Genomic DNA, 17,647 nt, shown 5'->3' with positions numbered 1-17,647 from the left:
TAAAGTTGGTAATAGAAACCGTGAAATTGTCAAAATTACTGCTGTTAATGAGAAGACAGTGTCGCGACTTCTCCAAAAATGGCGTCGGGCTGGATCTGGTGATAACGTTCCCGAACACAAACACGGCAGGGGAAGGTCTTTGAAGATTCCTACGAAGACTTTAAGGCTTTTAAGGCGTCAGTTGGACCTTAATCCTTCAATTACTGCAAAGGAATTGAAAGAAAAGAACCCTAAGCTCCTTAGAAATGTCTCTGTAAGGACAATTCAGCGCAACATCCAGAAGCGTCTAGAATATTCCAAGGTGAAAGCGCGAGTCAAGCCCCTCGTGGCTGCTAAGCAACGTCGCTGTCGTGTTCAATTTGCCAAGGACCATAAGGACTGGGACCTTGTACAGTGGCATAAGGTCCTTTGGACCGATGAAGCAACGTTCTGCGTCAGTGAGAACAAGGGCACGAAGGTTTGGAAGTCACGCACTTCGTCAATGTGTGACCCGCGGCTGACCGTGACCAGCGTTAAGCATCCGCCCTACCTCATGGTGTGGGGCTCCTTTTGCTACGGTGGACTAGGGAATCTTGTCATGCTTCCTAGATGCCAAATGCTTAATTATGAGCATTATATTAAGCTGCTAAAGGACAATTTAGCAAAGATTTAGCCAAAACAGGCTGTGAGATCCTTCAGCAGGACGGCGCCCCTTACCACACCTTAAGGGCATCCAAAAGGTGGCTCTCTGACAACAAGGTTGAATATATGCATGACTGGCCTGACCAATCACCTGATCTGTCCCCCATAGAAAACCTTTGGAGAATCTTGAAACGCCGCCTTTGTAAGGAGGATACATCGACAATCCCCAAGCTTGAGATTGCAATAAGGAAGGTCTGGGGGGAAATACCCCTTGCCCACTGTCAGAACTTGGCTGATTGTCTTCCACAGTGACTCCAAAAGGTCATCAAGTCCAAGGGCTTCCCCATCAGGAAGTAGCAATGACGGCATAAGTGATAAACTAGTTTTTTTTAAATTTTTTATAAATGACAATTTATTTTTTCTGCAGGCTAATTTTTCTTTTCTCAGTACAAATGGCGCTGACTGTATATATATAGATATAGATAGATAATATGAATATTATATATATATAATATATATATATATACTATATAATATGAATATTATATTATATATATATATATATATATATATTATATATATATATATATATAAAATAAAGAACTTCCTTCACTTTCTTGAAAGTTAGGTTAATGAATTATATCTTGATAATTTAACTACACCTAAATTCCCAACAGTGTCCGCTATTTACCATGCGTGCTATTTCTTAAAGATAACATTACTATTATCTTTCTCTTTGTGCTGATTGCTACAGCTCTACTGTTGGTTTAAATGACTTTCTAATAGTACAATCACTTTGGAACACTTAAACCTTCATTTAGCCAATGTCAAAATATGGAAGGCTTTGATCTAATGGACAAGAGAAACTTAGTTATTTGAACTACACGGGATGTGCAAATTTTGTATAAAGTTATGATGAAACCTTCCCATCTAGATATTGGAGATAATCCCAACTCAAAGGAGGATTTGGACCCATCTGTATATACGAATAATGTGGATCATTTGAACGAGGTGGTTTAATGTTGGTTGCTTATGATATTTGTGTTGTAATTACCAAGTAACAAGCTGGTAAATGGGGTTTTATAAATCATCAAGGGAGAGGAAGTTTCAATTTCTGAGCTGCGTTACATCTAGCTATGGTTACATCTAAGTATAAAAGATTCAATACCACTGATGGAAAACATGAATAATTGTTCATGAGAACATCCCTCTGACCCAAGGATTGTCTCACCTGCGTTTTACCTGCCAAAATACGTGGTTTTCAGCACTTTTCTACAGGTCCCAGCTATTTTGCGAGTGTTTTTTGTGTGACAACATTACACTTTCTTTCCATAATGATACATATAAAAAATCTTTACTTTGGTTTAATAAAGGCAGTGCCCCTTATATCAGTGCAGGTTCCAATCCTGACGCCACAACACCTGCCTTAAATCAGCAATGGTTATCGGCACCAAACTGCCAGTCATCATTGGTGCTGGACAACCGCCGTAAAAGTGGATCACCAAGAGCCAGGGACTGCCTGTATGCCTTCCACTACTTCAGAAATTTCTAATAAAAAGCATGCTTGCTCCCTTTATTTGAACCAGAATAAAAACTACTATACTCTTATACCACAACTCTATCAGTTTCTGCCTATTACTTTTCATCAATTTCCATTCTTTCTTTCCCCCTTGATGTACTACTATCCTAGTCTCTGTTAACTTGAACAGCAAAACCTTTCCACAGCAAAACTAGACTTGAAATGAACATGGCCTTAAAAACTTGAACATAAACCAAAAAAAGGGGGTTACTTATTTATGAAATGAAACTAGTTGATCATTATCAATCAATAATTAAAATTTAAGTAAGACCATATCTTTGAGATTAACTCATCTTTCTGGCAAAAAATCTAATGAGTGTCACCAAATGACACAAATGTTAGGTATTATACGATAGATTTCAAATTAATTACTGTATGATAGGTCTCATATTTAGAATTGTTGTTTGTTTGTTTGTATGGTGTTATGTTGCATGGAACCAGTGGTTATTCAGCAACAGACCAACGGCTTTACGTGACTTTCAAACCATGTCAAAAGCGAACTTTTATCACCAGAAATACACCTAACCCCTCAGTGGAATGCCCAAGAATCGAACTCTCGGCCACCAAGGTGGTGCGCCAACACCATACCGACCACACCACTGAGGCGCTAAAATTGTTATTAGTGCAACCTGTTTAAGGTCGTTTGACCTTCCTTTACTAGAATACTGTACTGTTTGTTTGTTTGTATGGTGCTTTTACGTCGTGAGTGAACTTCTATCACCAGAAATACACCTCTCTCACTCCTCAATGGAATGGCCGAGAATCGAACCCACGACCACTGAGGTGGGACGATGATAATGATACCATACCAACCACGCTGCGGAGGCACTTGGAATACTGTACTCCAGTGTGGATGTCTTGTTTCTGCCAGATATTTATTAGTTATATCAAGTGGTTCATGGTGGATAGTTTCCTAATATTAGCAGTTACGACTTAGACCACAGATGGATGGTCTTGCTTGTCAATTTTTCATTATTTTATCTTGTCAATTTTTCATTATATTTTATCAGATCTTTCATAACACTTGATACCTGATCCTCTTTTCTTGATGAAAAGCATCCAGATTTACGGTGTTACACCAAGGAACTTCAAAGGTTCAAGCAAGCATGCACTCCCCTTGCGTTTCAAGAATTTGCTCACATTCTAATATTTTTTTCTTTTATAACATCTCGTCCTCCTTGATTTCCCATTACCTTCTGTTACCTATTTTTAATGAATACCATATTTTTTGGAAGGTTGAATTCTAATTCTATGACCCCTGTGGAATTTGAATAGGGTTCATCTTCTGAATAAAAAAAAAATATATATATATATATATATATATATATATATATATATATATATATATATATATATATATATATAAATAAATAAATAAAATAGTACGCATCAGGCTTTTAAGAATTATAACCAAGCATGTACGCATCAGGCTTTTGAGAATTATAACTTATGTTTGGAAAAACGTTTTAGAAAGTTCAAGTGTTGAAAAATACATCTACTGAGATTTACAGCAGTGCTCAAATGTCTTTCATTTTTCAAGATTACAACACCCAGAATAGATTTACTAAGTCAGATAACTGGGCTGTAATTCTTGATAGGTTAAATACCATGTTTATTAAAAGAATTTCAACGGCATCACCAACACCTCTAAATTTGCTACCTTCAAATAATAATCACATGCAAATCCTTCAAGTCTGCAAGTTCTGAACAGAGTTTATATCAGTCTACGTAAATCTTTACCTACCAAACATGTGAATACCTTTCCCTTTCAATGACACTGGTGACACCAAACACCAATAGTTGACTGTTTGAACAGAGAATCTCAAGGTTCCACAACGTGACAGCATGTCTTTGCAACTAGTTGAAACTACATGTGAAGTTCTTGTCACTTGACTAAGGTTTAGATTATAGCTTCTACTTTTAATGGTACATTACATGAGTAGATATCTCTTCCTTCAATAGTACATTAGAAGAGTAGGTATCATCTTGAATCTAAAACCCTGGACATCTACATGACCTAAAATTGCAATGTTGTTCTGTCATCGTAGCAGGCAGGCTAAATTCCTAAACTACTGCCTGGTTTTAATCACAGGTCTGAAAGACTTATTTTTTCTGTTACTGTTTTGACTTTAGTTACATTAAATATTGTGTATTGTTTGACTAATGAATGCAGAACTGTTATAACCTTTATCCTTTTCTGTTTTTCTCTCTAGACTACCTACACTGAGCAATACAAATGCATAAATTCTCTTGAAATCTGCATGACAAGATCACATTAAAATAAAAGTTGTCTCACCTTGATAACACCAATTGAACCAAAATGAGCTTTGACGTCGTCTTCAGTGACATTATCAGACATTCCAGAGACAAAGATGGTATCTTCTTGCGTTACAAGATCTGAGGGATCTCCCCTAGAGCGATCTCCGCCGCCTCCACGGCTACCCCCGTAGCCACCTCCGCCACCCTCTGTACACAATACTAAGCATCAGCAGTTTGTCTACTACAATCTTTTGGTTATGGATTATCAAGCTGGTCAGTACTCATCAATATTTAACTATTAAACAGACTAACATCTTGATTCTTTACATTTTAAGACACCGACCAGCATGCTTCATCCTTGTCAAACTATGATTAAAACTTAGGAAACTAACAGAACTCAACTCTGACCCCACATATCAAGTATGTAGTAAATCATGAACAGCGCAAAAATGTCGAGTAAAAGAACTGACAACAAAATGACTCTTCAATTTGCTAACATCAACATATTTAACATGCTACACACACAAAACAATTGGGTCAGGGTTGATTCCTACATTTACATCTACGAGAAACAGTTATCACTGTCCACCTATAGGGTATCTCCTACTATAAAATAAGGGATTCAAAAGCCCTTACATATGCACACACAACTAACCACATTTTGGCATCGGTAAACCATGTACAATTGTATTTTTCCTATGTTGGATCACTACTGCCTCAATATTGATACCGTGATTGAGCATTATCTATTAACAATTGCATTTACATACCCGGAGGTCCCATTTCAAAAGCCATCAACATCTGTACATCTTGTAACTAAGGGACCACCCATTCAACAGCAAACCTCAGAATGGTTTGATATGGTTAAAACTATGCTCATTACATAACCAATTTATACCCCAGGTTCATTTGGGTACTCTTTGCCATAGCAGTAGTAATCTCATAACCTGGTTTAATAACATACCTCACTATAATACCCACAATACCACTGTCATATATTAATATATTAATACAAGACCAGCAAACCAGTATTTCATTTCAAAAATCATTTTGTACTTCAATTGTCATTTGTACCAATACAATAAAATATATAATTATGCATATAAAAACAAGAAAAAATCTCTGCACCCCATGCACCATACCTTTATCATATGCAATTCAACCATGTATTGGCTGGCACATTATATCAATGCAACTGTGTTATAACACACCACGGGCCAGTGGTAAGGACTATCAATTTGAATACCATAAATTACCCTCCTAACCCATTAGTTGATAAACTAAAATAACCATTAGTCTACAGTTTTCCTTATTCAAAAGATTACCCGAGAGCTATGTTTACCCTTTTTTGTACAAAATACGTTTACCAATCTACGATTAAATTTGAACAAAAAATGTTTTAAATACCTTTCTTATAAGGACACACCTAGGAAACACAGTGCCTTTGTGGTATCTAATTTTACATTTTAAGAAGCCTAAAACAGGAAATGTTTATCCTCAATTCCATATATATATTTACAAAACCATTATTGTACACGAAAACTTATTTAACAATAATTGAGGATAAACAATAATGCACAATGCCTCATCTGAGCTCTGTAATGACATACAGGTAGAAGCAAAAATCATGCAAATGTTGAGTAACCAAAACAGATGAGACATCTGTACATGTTTCAATCAATGCTTACTATGAGCAAACTATGCAAAATAGTAAGACATTCATGAACTGGTCTGTATTTTAGTTTTTTTTTTTTTTTTTTTTTTTTCAAAACTAATGAAAAACCACAAGCACCATCAGATGCCGTTACCTTTTAAATAACCTCTCCCTTGATCCCGCCTGTAAGAAGACACTGACATCAGCAGCTCTGTTGGCACGTGGTCATCCATGTCAAGCAGTCAAACAGTCAGGTCGTAGTCAAGTCAAAGAATGTGGCTAAGCAAACCATAGTAACAAGCATTCCAGTGCATACATGGTTAATTCATTCACACACTTGAAAGCTCTTCAACTGGGTAACAATTTGCAGAAAGCTAAAGGTGGGCCATTTACTTTTGATCAAACCATATGGCATATGACCTGCTTGTCACCTTGGAAGTAAAATCTTGATCACAGTCAATTGAAAGTCAGCTTGGATTTACAGGCGAGCAGACATCAAGGGAAGGTTGTTGTTGTCCACAACACGATTACTTGGGTTTCTTCCTGCTAAATTTTGCCTCAGGGGCACAGCCACGCCTTGCAGTTTACTCATCACCACCAACTCCACCACATAGGTAAGGTAACGCTTATTTAACTCTTCACTGCCCTCATGACGCCATGTTATGAAATCTTTGGCCTTAAGTATACCACTTTCAGGTCAAAACTGTAAATGTTGAACAGACCCATCCCAACAAAAGAAATAAAAAAAAAAATTAAAAAAAAATATTACATTACCATTATCAAAAAGTACTCGGTAAGTAAATGAATGCATGGAGATAGTAAAACCCAGAACTTAATCCAAGTCAAATACAAAACTACAGTACGCATACCATTCCATTAAGACATTTTCTTATTTAAACCAAATCTTTTCAAGTTATCATTCTGACCAATAAACCACATTATGTTAAAACCATCGTTTCACGTCAGTTCCCATTGTATACTGAATTGGGCTACCAATAACCTGTCAGAAAAACTAAGAATATAATAAGTATATAAACAAGCATGAAAATAAACAATTCTGTAAACCACATTACACAAGTGTAATCTTTTATCACATAATTACCATTAATAACCAAGATACACTTCTCCTTTTTATCAAATACGAGTGCATACCACATAAACACAACTTCAAATTGCTGTTGCAATGTTTACCCTTTACATTTCATTGTAAACCATGTTTAAACCTTTAACTCTGAACTATAAGCGAAACTATTCATGACTATCAACACCCAATAAGTGAGACCCATCTGTAATTCAACTTACCTATTAGGGGGAGCCGAAAGCTGCTTCACGGGCGGTCCGAGCATGCCACCATAGCCTGGAGGGGCTGACTGGGGGGGAGGAGCCATGCCTAGACCACCTTGAAAAGTTCAGCAGTCTGCATTAGTACACTGAATAATGCTGGCCTAAGACCTCAGGGCTCAACCTAGTGCCACCTGCTACTGTTGTTCCCAACCCATTTCTACCATCTGGACAAGTCCAATTCAAAACCAACATTACAGCGGCACAGATGATGATCAGGAACTTTACACCATAAAGGTAAATATCAGTTATCACAAGCCTCCTAGAAAAAATCAGTAATTCTTTGTTTTCTTTAAGCCAAACTAAGTCACATACAAAATGTGATGTGCTAACTTCATCAATGACTGTACTGGAAAAATTGATTGACATTAAGGACACTAATTCAAATGTTCCATGTAAAAAAAATTTACAGCAATAATGGTGATAAAAATGTCAAGGTGAGCAAAATGATGACCAATGAAATTGTAGCAACAAGTCCAAAGAAATGTCAGTCACAAATCAGTCTTGTCAGTGCCAAACTAAGTTGAAAAAAAAAATCCCTGAAAAGAAGCTATGTTATTATCCGTGAGAAATAACTTACTGTTATAACCACCACCTTGGCCCCCATAACTTCCATTAGAAGGGGGAGGTCCACCATAATTGGGTCCCTGTCCACCATAATTGGGGCCCTGTCCACCATAATTTCCCCCTGGAGGAGGACCCCCATAGTTTCCCTGGGGAGGTGGACCACCATAGTTTCCATGGGGTTGAGGTGCAGAGTAGTTAGCATTAGGCTGGTTACCATAAGTATTAGACTGTTGACCACCATATGAGTTCGCTGGTGGTTGACCACCATAGTTGCTCGAAGGTGGCTGGCCACCATAACTTCCAGAATTGTAGCTACTGTTTTGATCATATCCTTGAGAGGCTCCACCATAACTGCCATATCCTCCACTTGCTGCTGGTGGCTGACCCTGAGGTTGTGACTGCTGCTGCTGCTGTCCATAAGCACCGTAGGAGCTTCCTTGACCACCTGGTAGTAGTAGCTTAGCCTCAATCATTCTTTTCACTTCATACAATGCTCACATGCCCACATTCAGCTTAACTTCACAACCTCTGAATTTTACACCACTTAGTTCATATAGTATTCAGTATTCTCTGATTTGTCCCAGAGCTTATTTCTGCAAAAACAAATAGAACGGAAAGTGCACCACCCTTTTCTTTTTCTCTTGGGTAGAGCAGTGCAAATACTCACCCTGTTGAGGAGGGGGGGCACCATATGAAGGAGGTGCAGCATATGGGGCATTATTCTGAGAGTATCCTTGAGGTGGAGGAGCAGAATATCCACCATACTGCTGTGGTCCATACGATGATGCAGGTGGTGGGGCTGCAGTTGTTGCAGAGCCATAACTGCCATAACTTCCAGCAGCTCCTCCACCACCACTTCCATAACCTCCACTATAACTGTACTCTGTAAATTCAAAAATTAATTTATATTAGCTCCAATATTAAACAAAAATTTAACAATGAGAAAAGTGAAATTAACAGAACTGTCAAATGTATTTCTTCCTGTTTATATTTTGCTAATGGCAAGAAAATAGAGCTGTTACTAAATCGCCGAGTTTCAGTTAATGGCAACTTTCGCTTCTCAGCCATGCGCACCCCTGGGAACAGAACCCCTGCCAGTAACCATCCAGGAAATGCCTGTAGTTGCTTTTATGTAGGTGCCATTTTCCACACATTTTTTTCTGTAATCAGATCTATTCAATATATATTTCAAATAAAATTACACTAAGAAATCCATGAACTTTACGGAGATATAAAAATATAATTATATATTATATATATGTTTTGTAAATATATATATAAAAAATGACATTTTGTCCAAAATTGCATTTTTCCTAACTATACAAACCTGAGGTCCTTTTACAATAGGAAGGTACTAGCGGCAGCTGGATAGGTCGTAAGCTTTCGAACAAGGGGTTCGGTAGTTAACTGCTTGTCCGACAGGCACGCGCGCGCGACTGGGAGGTAAACAAATCACTTTTGCTTTTGGCCCAAGCAAAAACTGCAGAGTGAGGGGTGGCATGAGGTGGGACTATGTGTAAAAGGACCTCAGGTTTGTATAGTTAGGAAAAATGCAATTTTGGACAAATTGTCATTTGTTCCGACACGGCATACAGACCTTCGGTCCTTTTACAATAGGAAGACTCACTTCTTGGTGGGAGGAATCTGAGTCTTTTGTGAACAGACTGGTGTTCGCCCAACCTTGGAATGCCTCCCTGGTCGTAAGAGCGAGGGAGGGATCCAAGCCTCTGTCCGATTGATCGGGGTGTGCACCGCAGGATCAATGGTCAGACCTCTGGACCAAGTACTAAGAGAGAGACAAGCGTATCTCTTCGTACCAGCAAACAAGAACAAGTTCCTATTTGCAAGAGGCAACAAAGTTATGGTTTGTCTCTGTTGGCATCCACTTTCCCCCCCTTGTAGGGAGGAAGTGGTGGATATTCGCTCCCATCCCTAGTGAAAGGGATAGGATGGGGCTCTGTCGAGTAGCTCACCGGCATCTCGTCCTTATCCAGCAAGGTGATGACCGTATCCCTCTACCCACAGGTAGAGGGGGAGAAAAAGATAGGAAGAGAAGCCAGTCACTTTCTCATTCACTTATCTATTCTTACAGTCACACCAGGACTCGATGCTGTTCAGCCTGCTAGGGTCTGGGTTAGCTACACAACGTGTTGAGCAGCCACCACGGGTCCCAAGGAAAACGATCCAAGGACCTGTGGGCAATATCCAAAAGGTAGAAGGAGGTGCCAGTGGTCTGGTTGTACCAGACCCCTGCCTTCAGTACCTGCGCCACGGAGAAGTTCTTGTGTAACTCGGGGGAGTGTACTTCTAGGTCATCTTGGTGTTGACGAAGTCTTCAACACTCAGCCTGAAATGTCGAGTTTCTTCAGAAAGCGCGGTCGCGCTTTCACAGGACAAAGCAGCATCTCCTTCGCATCGAAGGCGGTGAAGTCCATTAGGGAGGGGATTGTGAAGGACTCTAACCGATCGTCAGGAACCGAAGGGTTCTGAGTCTTCGCTACGAAGTCGGTACGAAATCGAGCGTCACGAATCCCCATCCCCTGGATGCTTGACTTCGCAGGAGAAGTCATGCAATTACCTCAGAGGAAAAGAAAGGAATGGTCGTATGACCTATCCCTCTTCTCGACTTCGGTGATGTCCTGTACCCATACTGGTCTATCCGTCTGCAGCGAAGTGTCTCACATTCTCCTATCCCCATGCAGTGAAGTTCTTCTCGGTAATGGATAGGACACCGACACTCAATGGTGGGTGTCGATGGTATGGGTACTGTGACAAGCCGTTAGGACGAAGAAAAGACTGTTATGGAACAACCGAACTAAGTCCACAGCGAAGTTCGTAACTGACGTGGGCGCTCTGACAGCTGCCGACTGACTGCGTTCGGTAGGAGGCAAGTTGTCCAAGCGCCCGAGCAAGTCACGTGACCTTCGCCTTAAAAGGGTTATGCCAAGAGACTAAACAAATAATTTGTTCGTCACCGATGCCAGAAGGAGAGGTGATGATTCTCTTAAGGCATGTGCCCAACAGGCGAAAGTCAATTGCCTTCTAGAGACCGAGGTCCCTGATGGCAAGATATCTCATAGTATAGTTGATTCTCAGCTAAGGAGAAACAACACTGTGTCGTTGAAGACGAAGGTGTACAGAAAAAGCAACCTACGTCTTCACAGCTGAACCGAGAGAAGGATTCTCAAGATTCTGAACCTGTGCTACAAAGACTGAGAACGCTAACCGCTATTCATTGCTGTCCGGTGAGGATCGTAGTTGCAATAAAAGCGGAGCGCTTTTCAGTAATGAAGAGACAGGGAATACTGCCTGAAGAACTGCTTCTCATGGGCTGAACATTTGGAAGTAGAGCTGTCAGGTCGGAGAGTAGGCGATGTCTTCTGACACATCTGTTAATTCGGGGCGAGCAATGAATAATTGCACACCTACGAATAAGAGATATTTTGAAGACAAACTCAGATGTCTGCAAAAATCATTCGCATTATCGCGGTGCGATGCAGCGGGAGACTAGTACAGACTTCTGTTACTGTGCGGTAAACAGAAAGATGAAAGAGTCCAAGAGATATCTCTGTTGAAAATTCTCGCAATGTCGAAGGCGATGAAATAGAGCGTCACAGCAGTAGATGGTCCTTCATTATTGCGAGAATCCCTGTTAATCAGAGACCTAAGTCCATGATTGTTGGGCAAAGATACGGTTCGGTAGTCAATCAAACCAGGGGAGAGAGAGACGTAACCGACCGTGCATCTCCGAGACCTAGCTGATACTGAGCTGCTGTCAGGCAGTTCAATACGCAGTAGCTCTCGGTGACTCGTCATCCTGAGTTGCCAGGTAATCCATTATTCCACGAAGGAATGCGTTCGGCTAGAACCATCGAGCATAAAGAATACGCTCAAGCAATTATATTTAAACGAAACGGATTTCGATAAATACAAAAGCTGATTTGGTGTTGTCATGACAATACCAAGTATCTAAAATCGAAACTGATAACTGCTGGGAGGTTGCAGGCAACCCGAGTTGCAGTTCAATTAAGATACAATTCGTCTCGGTCACAAACCGTAGAGTTAACTACGGTATGCGCCTACCCCCCGGACAATTCAACTGTTAAAAGAATCATGTCGCGAGGGTAATATACAGTAGTTATATTTGTAGGTTCTGTACAACGACCTCCATCCTAAATTCTTTTCCCCTCGAGGAATGAGAATAAGGATTGGAGATCGACCGCCTTCGTTCTCTAGTCAAGAGAGTGAAGGAGAAGTCTTTCCCAAAGGAAAGCTTCAATGGTGAACAGAATACCGAAGACGATAGTTCAAGCCAAACTGGAAGTTCCCGTCCGTTCTTCTCTACTCCAGGTTAATCGCCTACTGTGAGATACTCTTCTTCAGCAGCAGTCTTCTTCCAAATGCTAGAAATTACAGGAATTCGAGCATAAGCGAGGTTCCCGATATCGTGTAACAATTATCGGGGATTCTCGCTCACTTTGGACCGTGGTCTCGCCTAAGTGTTTGGAGATCGTAAAAAACTCGAACACTGAGTGCGCTAGAAATTCCGTAGAATTCTAAGCACTCTGCGAAACCCCCACCGAATTCGTCAAATGATATCGGCTGGTGGTCCTCTTGATTCCCGTAGAAATCGAGAAAGGGGCAGGATCCCTCCTCAACGACCGGGGCTTACGTCAGGTAGGACCCGAAGGTCCCCCCCCGGAAGCGCAGCCCCTAACGTGGGATCTTACAGAGAAATCTCTGTAGGATCCCTCCCCTTTCCCTCGTAGCCGTAAGGAGAGAGGGAATGGGGGGAGGAATTGGATACTGGCTCGCCTTCCCAGCGGAACTAGCAGTTGGAGAAGAAAAGGAGCAGCCATCGCCTTACGGCGATGGCCTCTCGGAGCCTGGGAAAACGTATCGTCAGGAGAAAACGTTTTCCCGAGGAGGGTTACGAACTCATACTGTAGGTAAGGGTCTGCCGCCACTGTGAACGTCGTCTGGGTGGGGCTGATCGACACCTGACAGGAGAGAGCCGATACCGTACTCCGACTCATTCCAGTCCTCGTCGAGGTCGAAACCTCTCAGGAGGACCGAAGGGGTATTCAAATACGGTGTCCGAAGACACGTAGAAACGCCTCTGTCGCAGTAGAGGAGGTGAAGTAGCTTGTTCGACCGGCCAGAACTGAGAGAGCCTTCTTGTCCGGAGACGAGAGACTACCTGGTTCAACACAGTCGGCAAGCTCCGATCGCGGCAGACCCACCGTCGATTTGGGTCCCCTCTCGGGCCCCAAAACGACTCGAGCCGAGACGTGGCTCTGCTGGTGGGAGCGGCGATCCTTTCCCGAGGTCGTTGTGCTGACGAATCAGCGCCATAACCTCGGCAAAGTTCCTCTGGATCTCGGAAGTCACAGCATCTTGCAGAGTAGGGTCGTTAAGCCCTTCGAACAAGAGCATATTCCGAGAACCTTCCTCCAAAGAAGGGGGAACAGCGACAGCCCTCTCGGTCTTTTCCATCCACTTGCGCATACGTCCTGGCCGGTCCAAGAACCATGCCTGGCACGTAGGGCGTCGTGGTGGGATCATGAGGGGCGCACCCCTCACGATCACTCCTCAATACCTCTCTCCTCCCGGTGTAACCCGAGGAGGTTGAAGGTACGGGAGAGGCAGACCTGACGCTCCCTCCTCGCTCGCTGGCAGAACCAGCAGGCTTGGAGGGCTGCAGGCGATCGTCAACCCGCGGTGGCGATCGAGCTGCAGGCCTGGTCGAACTGTCTCGCTGTGGAGAACGGCTGGACTGAGCACAGCGGCCCCGATCTCGAGTGTCAGAAGAGCTGGTGCTGGTTGCCGTACCCGATCGTTCTCTGTGAGAGCGACGGTCAGGCGACCTGCAGGCTCCACTGTCACAGTGAGACCGGTGCTTGTCCTCACGGCACGTCACGTCGCTGGTTCCAGCCGTGGCTGGCACCGGCGAACGGGGGGACCTCTTCCCAGCCTCACCCCGTGACCGGTCGTGGACCGTCACGTCCCCGGGTAGCCAGCTGGTCGCCGCGAGAGCGAGAGCTGGTCTGGTGAGAGTCGCGTGAGCGACTGTCACCAGTCTTCCGCCCCGTGCCGTGAACCTGACGCTGAGCGGGCTCAGAGGTCTGGTTCCTGCAGCGACCGTACACTCGGTACCTCCCGCGAACGAGAGGCCGAGACGGACCCTGATGCAGTGGCAGAACCACTGACACCAGGCGAGGAAGTACCGGTGTTAGCCGGTACCCCTCTGGTCCCCGTAGTCTTCTTCCTTGCGGAAGAAGAGATGGGCCCCGCTCCCGAAGGAGCAGGAGGACCAGCGGAAGGAACCCTCCCGTCCCACCGAGGTGAGACGGGTCCCGAGAAGCTCCCGAGGGAGACTTCTTAGGAGGGAGGAGGCAACCTTCTTCTTCCTCGGCTGTGAAGCCTTAGAAGTCGAAGGGGAAGAGGCGGCAGCCGACGACGATGAAGAAGATGAAGACGCCAACGACGACACCTTCCTCCTCTTCTTCGTCAGCTTCCTCAGGACAGACGTAAGATCTGCTATCCAGGGCGGAGCCGGGGCTGCTGTAGCCGAAGCCACAGGGCCCGGACGCACCTGTACAGACAGACCAAAGTCTGGGGTAGTACCACCACGAACAGCGACGACGTCAGCAGGTATGGGCATCTCAGGAACAGCAGGCACAGCCAGCACAGCATCGGTAGGGACAGCCAGCGCAGCAACGGCAGGGACCGCCAGCGCAGCAACGGCAGGGACAGCCAGCGCAGCAACTGCATGGACAGTCAGCCCAGAATCGGCAGGTACGGCAGGCAGCACCGGAAACAGGAAGTGGAGCAGCAGCCAGCAACATCCTGGTACCGGCGGCAGGTCCAGGGGCGAGCTCTAGGGCAGCGGAAGTGTGGTCGCGGCAGCGCGGCAACCACGAGCGGCGGCGGCACGCCCCCCCCCCCCCCTCTCGGTACGGCGAACGGCACTTCACAGCGGCTGTAGGCAAGACTGTTACCACGTGAGGCGAGTACACCAGGTGAGGAGGGACGTCGTCACCTGGAGTCGATATCGTTGTCGTGGTCACCACTCCATGGGTGACCGCAGTAGGCCCAGACATAGAACCGCAGCCCCTGGACACTAGCACGCCCTGCAAATGGAAGGACGCCCATACCTCACCAAGGTCCACCCTCGTGGCAGTAGCACCTGCGGAAATAACAGTAGTAGTGATTAGTGGGGGGGAAGTCCCCTCGCGGGGAGGGGGGGGGGGGGGGGGGGGGGGTGAGCCCCACACCGAACGAGTGGAAGTCCCCGAATACAATTGTACATCGGGCACCGAGCGCCCTCCCCCGCGCTCGACGGATCGGGTGAGGAGAAGAACCCAGATAACCTCCCCCCCCGAAGGGGAAAGGGCCAACCTGTGGGAGCTGAGCGGGGGGGGGAGAGAGAGAGAGAGAGAGGAGAGAGATGAGAGAGAGAGAGAGATGAGCGAGAGAGAGAGAGAGAGAGATTCTCGTTCTCCACCCCCGCACAGCACCCATGTACCCAACAATAATAATAAGAGCCCGAGAGCAATCGTGCCCTCGGCCCGAATGCAAGGGCATAAGGATCAATTCCCTGACTGAGCGGAACTTGAACCAAATAAATATTGATGCAATCAATAATAAAAGGAATAAAATGAAAAAGAATCTTGCATTACGATTCACTTCACAATGAATAAGGGCTCGGATCGAGTGCATTTGCGCCCTCGGTACCGAGCGCAAGGGTAAAAGGATCCATTCCCGATTATGAACGGAAACCTTGATCCATAATGAATTGATGCAATCAAAATATATATGAAAATGAAAAAGAATACTGCGCTTGCGATTTCACTTCATACAAAATAAAAAGGGGAAGGATCAATTCCCGGGAAATAGCGGAAACATTGATCCAAGTAAATAATGCAATCTCAATAAAATATGAAAATGAAAAAGAACTGCACTTGCGATTTCACTTCATTCAAATAAAAAGGGGAAAGGATCAATTTCCGGGTAAGAGCGGAAACTGATCCAAAATGAGTATTGCTACAATCAAATAAGTTTTCGTGCCGAGCGCATTCGCTCGGCAACGAGCATACAGGTCAAAACAAAAAAAATAAATGAAAAGGGCACTTACTTACGATTTTCATCTACACATTTCCAACCAAAATATAAGCTCGGAGCGAGCGCTCTCCCGCCCTCGGCACCGAGCATACACAATACGAGGATCATTTGTGGGAAAAATGAATTCCCGCACTTACGCCCTTCAGTCCCGGCACTCGGGTAATCGGAGGGCGTGGAGAAACCAAGATCCTTTAATTCACAATTGAATTCAATGGAAATAAATATGAAATGATTGTACTTACAATTCAGTTTCACTAGATAAATAGAAAACGAAAAACACGACCATGCGAAAGCAACGACGATGAAGCGGGCAGAGAGCGATGATACACGTCTACACGCCAGCAGGCCGAAAGCAAAAGTGATTTGTTTACCTCCCAGTCGCGCGCGCGCGCCTGTCGGACAAGCAGTTAACTACCGAACCCCTTGTTCGAAAGCTTACGACCTATCCAGCTGCCGCTAGTACCTTCCTATTGTAAAAGGACCGAAGGTTTGTATGCCGTGTCGGAACAAATATTCATGTGAATCTATTGTTTAACTGACCCTTTCCCATTGTTTGAATTACTGTACTGCACTAGTCATAACATGGTGCACAGGGAAAAAATAAAAAAGGTGCATTTTTATTTGGCAAAATGAAGTTTTCATAATAAAAGTAATATTGTAATACTTACCTGAACACCTGAATTAGCCCTGGTCACTGACCAGCCCAAACTATATCCCCACATTTTTGGGTAATTTTAACTGTCAGTTACCAACACTACAGGTAAAATCTAGTCAAATGAGTTACCTGTGTTACCGTTGGCAACGCTGCCGCAACTACCAGCCACCAGAGGCCTGTCTCCTCAATTGAATCATTCACTATCTAATTGAAGTGGGGAGGAGGGTGGGAATCATTCAGGTACTCGGGTAAGTATTACAATATTAGTTTTATTATGAAAACTTCATATTGCAATACACTCCCTGAACACCTGAATTAGCCTGATTAACAACATTTACTCGGAGCCGGGATCAATCTCATTCAGCCCGACCTGTCCACGGAACATACGCAGGTAACTCATAAGCAACCTACCATGTATAAAAGCATGTATCCTCACCTAGTTATCTAACTCAGAGGTGAGGATGTTTGCAAAGAGAGTACTTCAACATCGAGTCTAAGGTACTGTAAGTCAGAAGTACCTCCCATGTGATAAGCTATACTTCTTATTTATGGAGGTAACAACAAATCTCCTCACCTGGTTGTCCAGCTCAGTAGGTGAGGATGCTTGCAGAGGAAGTACCATACTGTCGGTGTCGAGTCCAAGGTACTGCCTGGGTCTGAAGAACCTCCCATGTGGCTATGTAGCCTCTCATGTATGGAGAAGTCGAGTGTGCAGGACCTTCAGCTCTCTACTGCTCACTGATGTAGATGACTATCACTGATTAGACTATCACTGCCTCCCTAAACTTCTAACACCATAGTTCATTTAGATTATCACTGCCTCCCTAAACTTCTAACACCCTGAAGT

The 17,647-nt window shown here is 43.9% G+C and overlaps 1 protein-coding gene across 3 annotated transcripts in view; it reads right to left on the bottom strand.

Moving 5' to 3' along the window:
- Positions 1 to 17,647, bottom strand: part of LOC135201731 (RNA-binding protein cabeza-like) — a 45,632-nt gene that overhangs the window by 7,793 nt on the left and 20,192 nt on the right. For 2 of the 3 annotated variants that reach the window (XM_064230940.1, XM_064230939.1), the window contains exons 2-4: positions 8,689 to 8,904; positions 8,035 to 8,466; positions 4,497 to 4,666 (exon numbers count right to left, since the gene is read on the bottom strand). In XM_064230940.1, coding sequence (XP_064087010.1) covers positions 4,497 to 4,666; positions 8,035 to 8,466; positions 8,689 to 8,904 — 818 coding nt within the window. The remainder of the gene's footprint in view (positions 1 to 4,496; positions 4,667 to 8,034; positions 8,467 to 8,688; positions 8,905 to 17,647) is intronic. The other variant, XM_064230941.1, reaches the window with a different exon arrangement.

This window comes from Macrobrachium nipponense, chromosome 28 (assembly GCF_015104395.2).
Source record: "Macrobrachium nipponense isolate FS-2020 chromosome 28, ASM1510439v2, whole genome shotgun sequence".
Classification (NCBI taxonomy): Eukaryota; Metazoa; Arthropoda; class Malacostraca; order Decapoda; family Palaemonidae; genus Macrobrachium; species Macrobrachium nipponense.
This window is presented reverse-complemented; position numbering and strand designations above follow the sequence as displayed.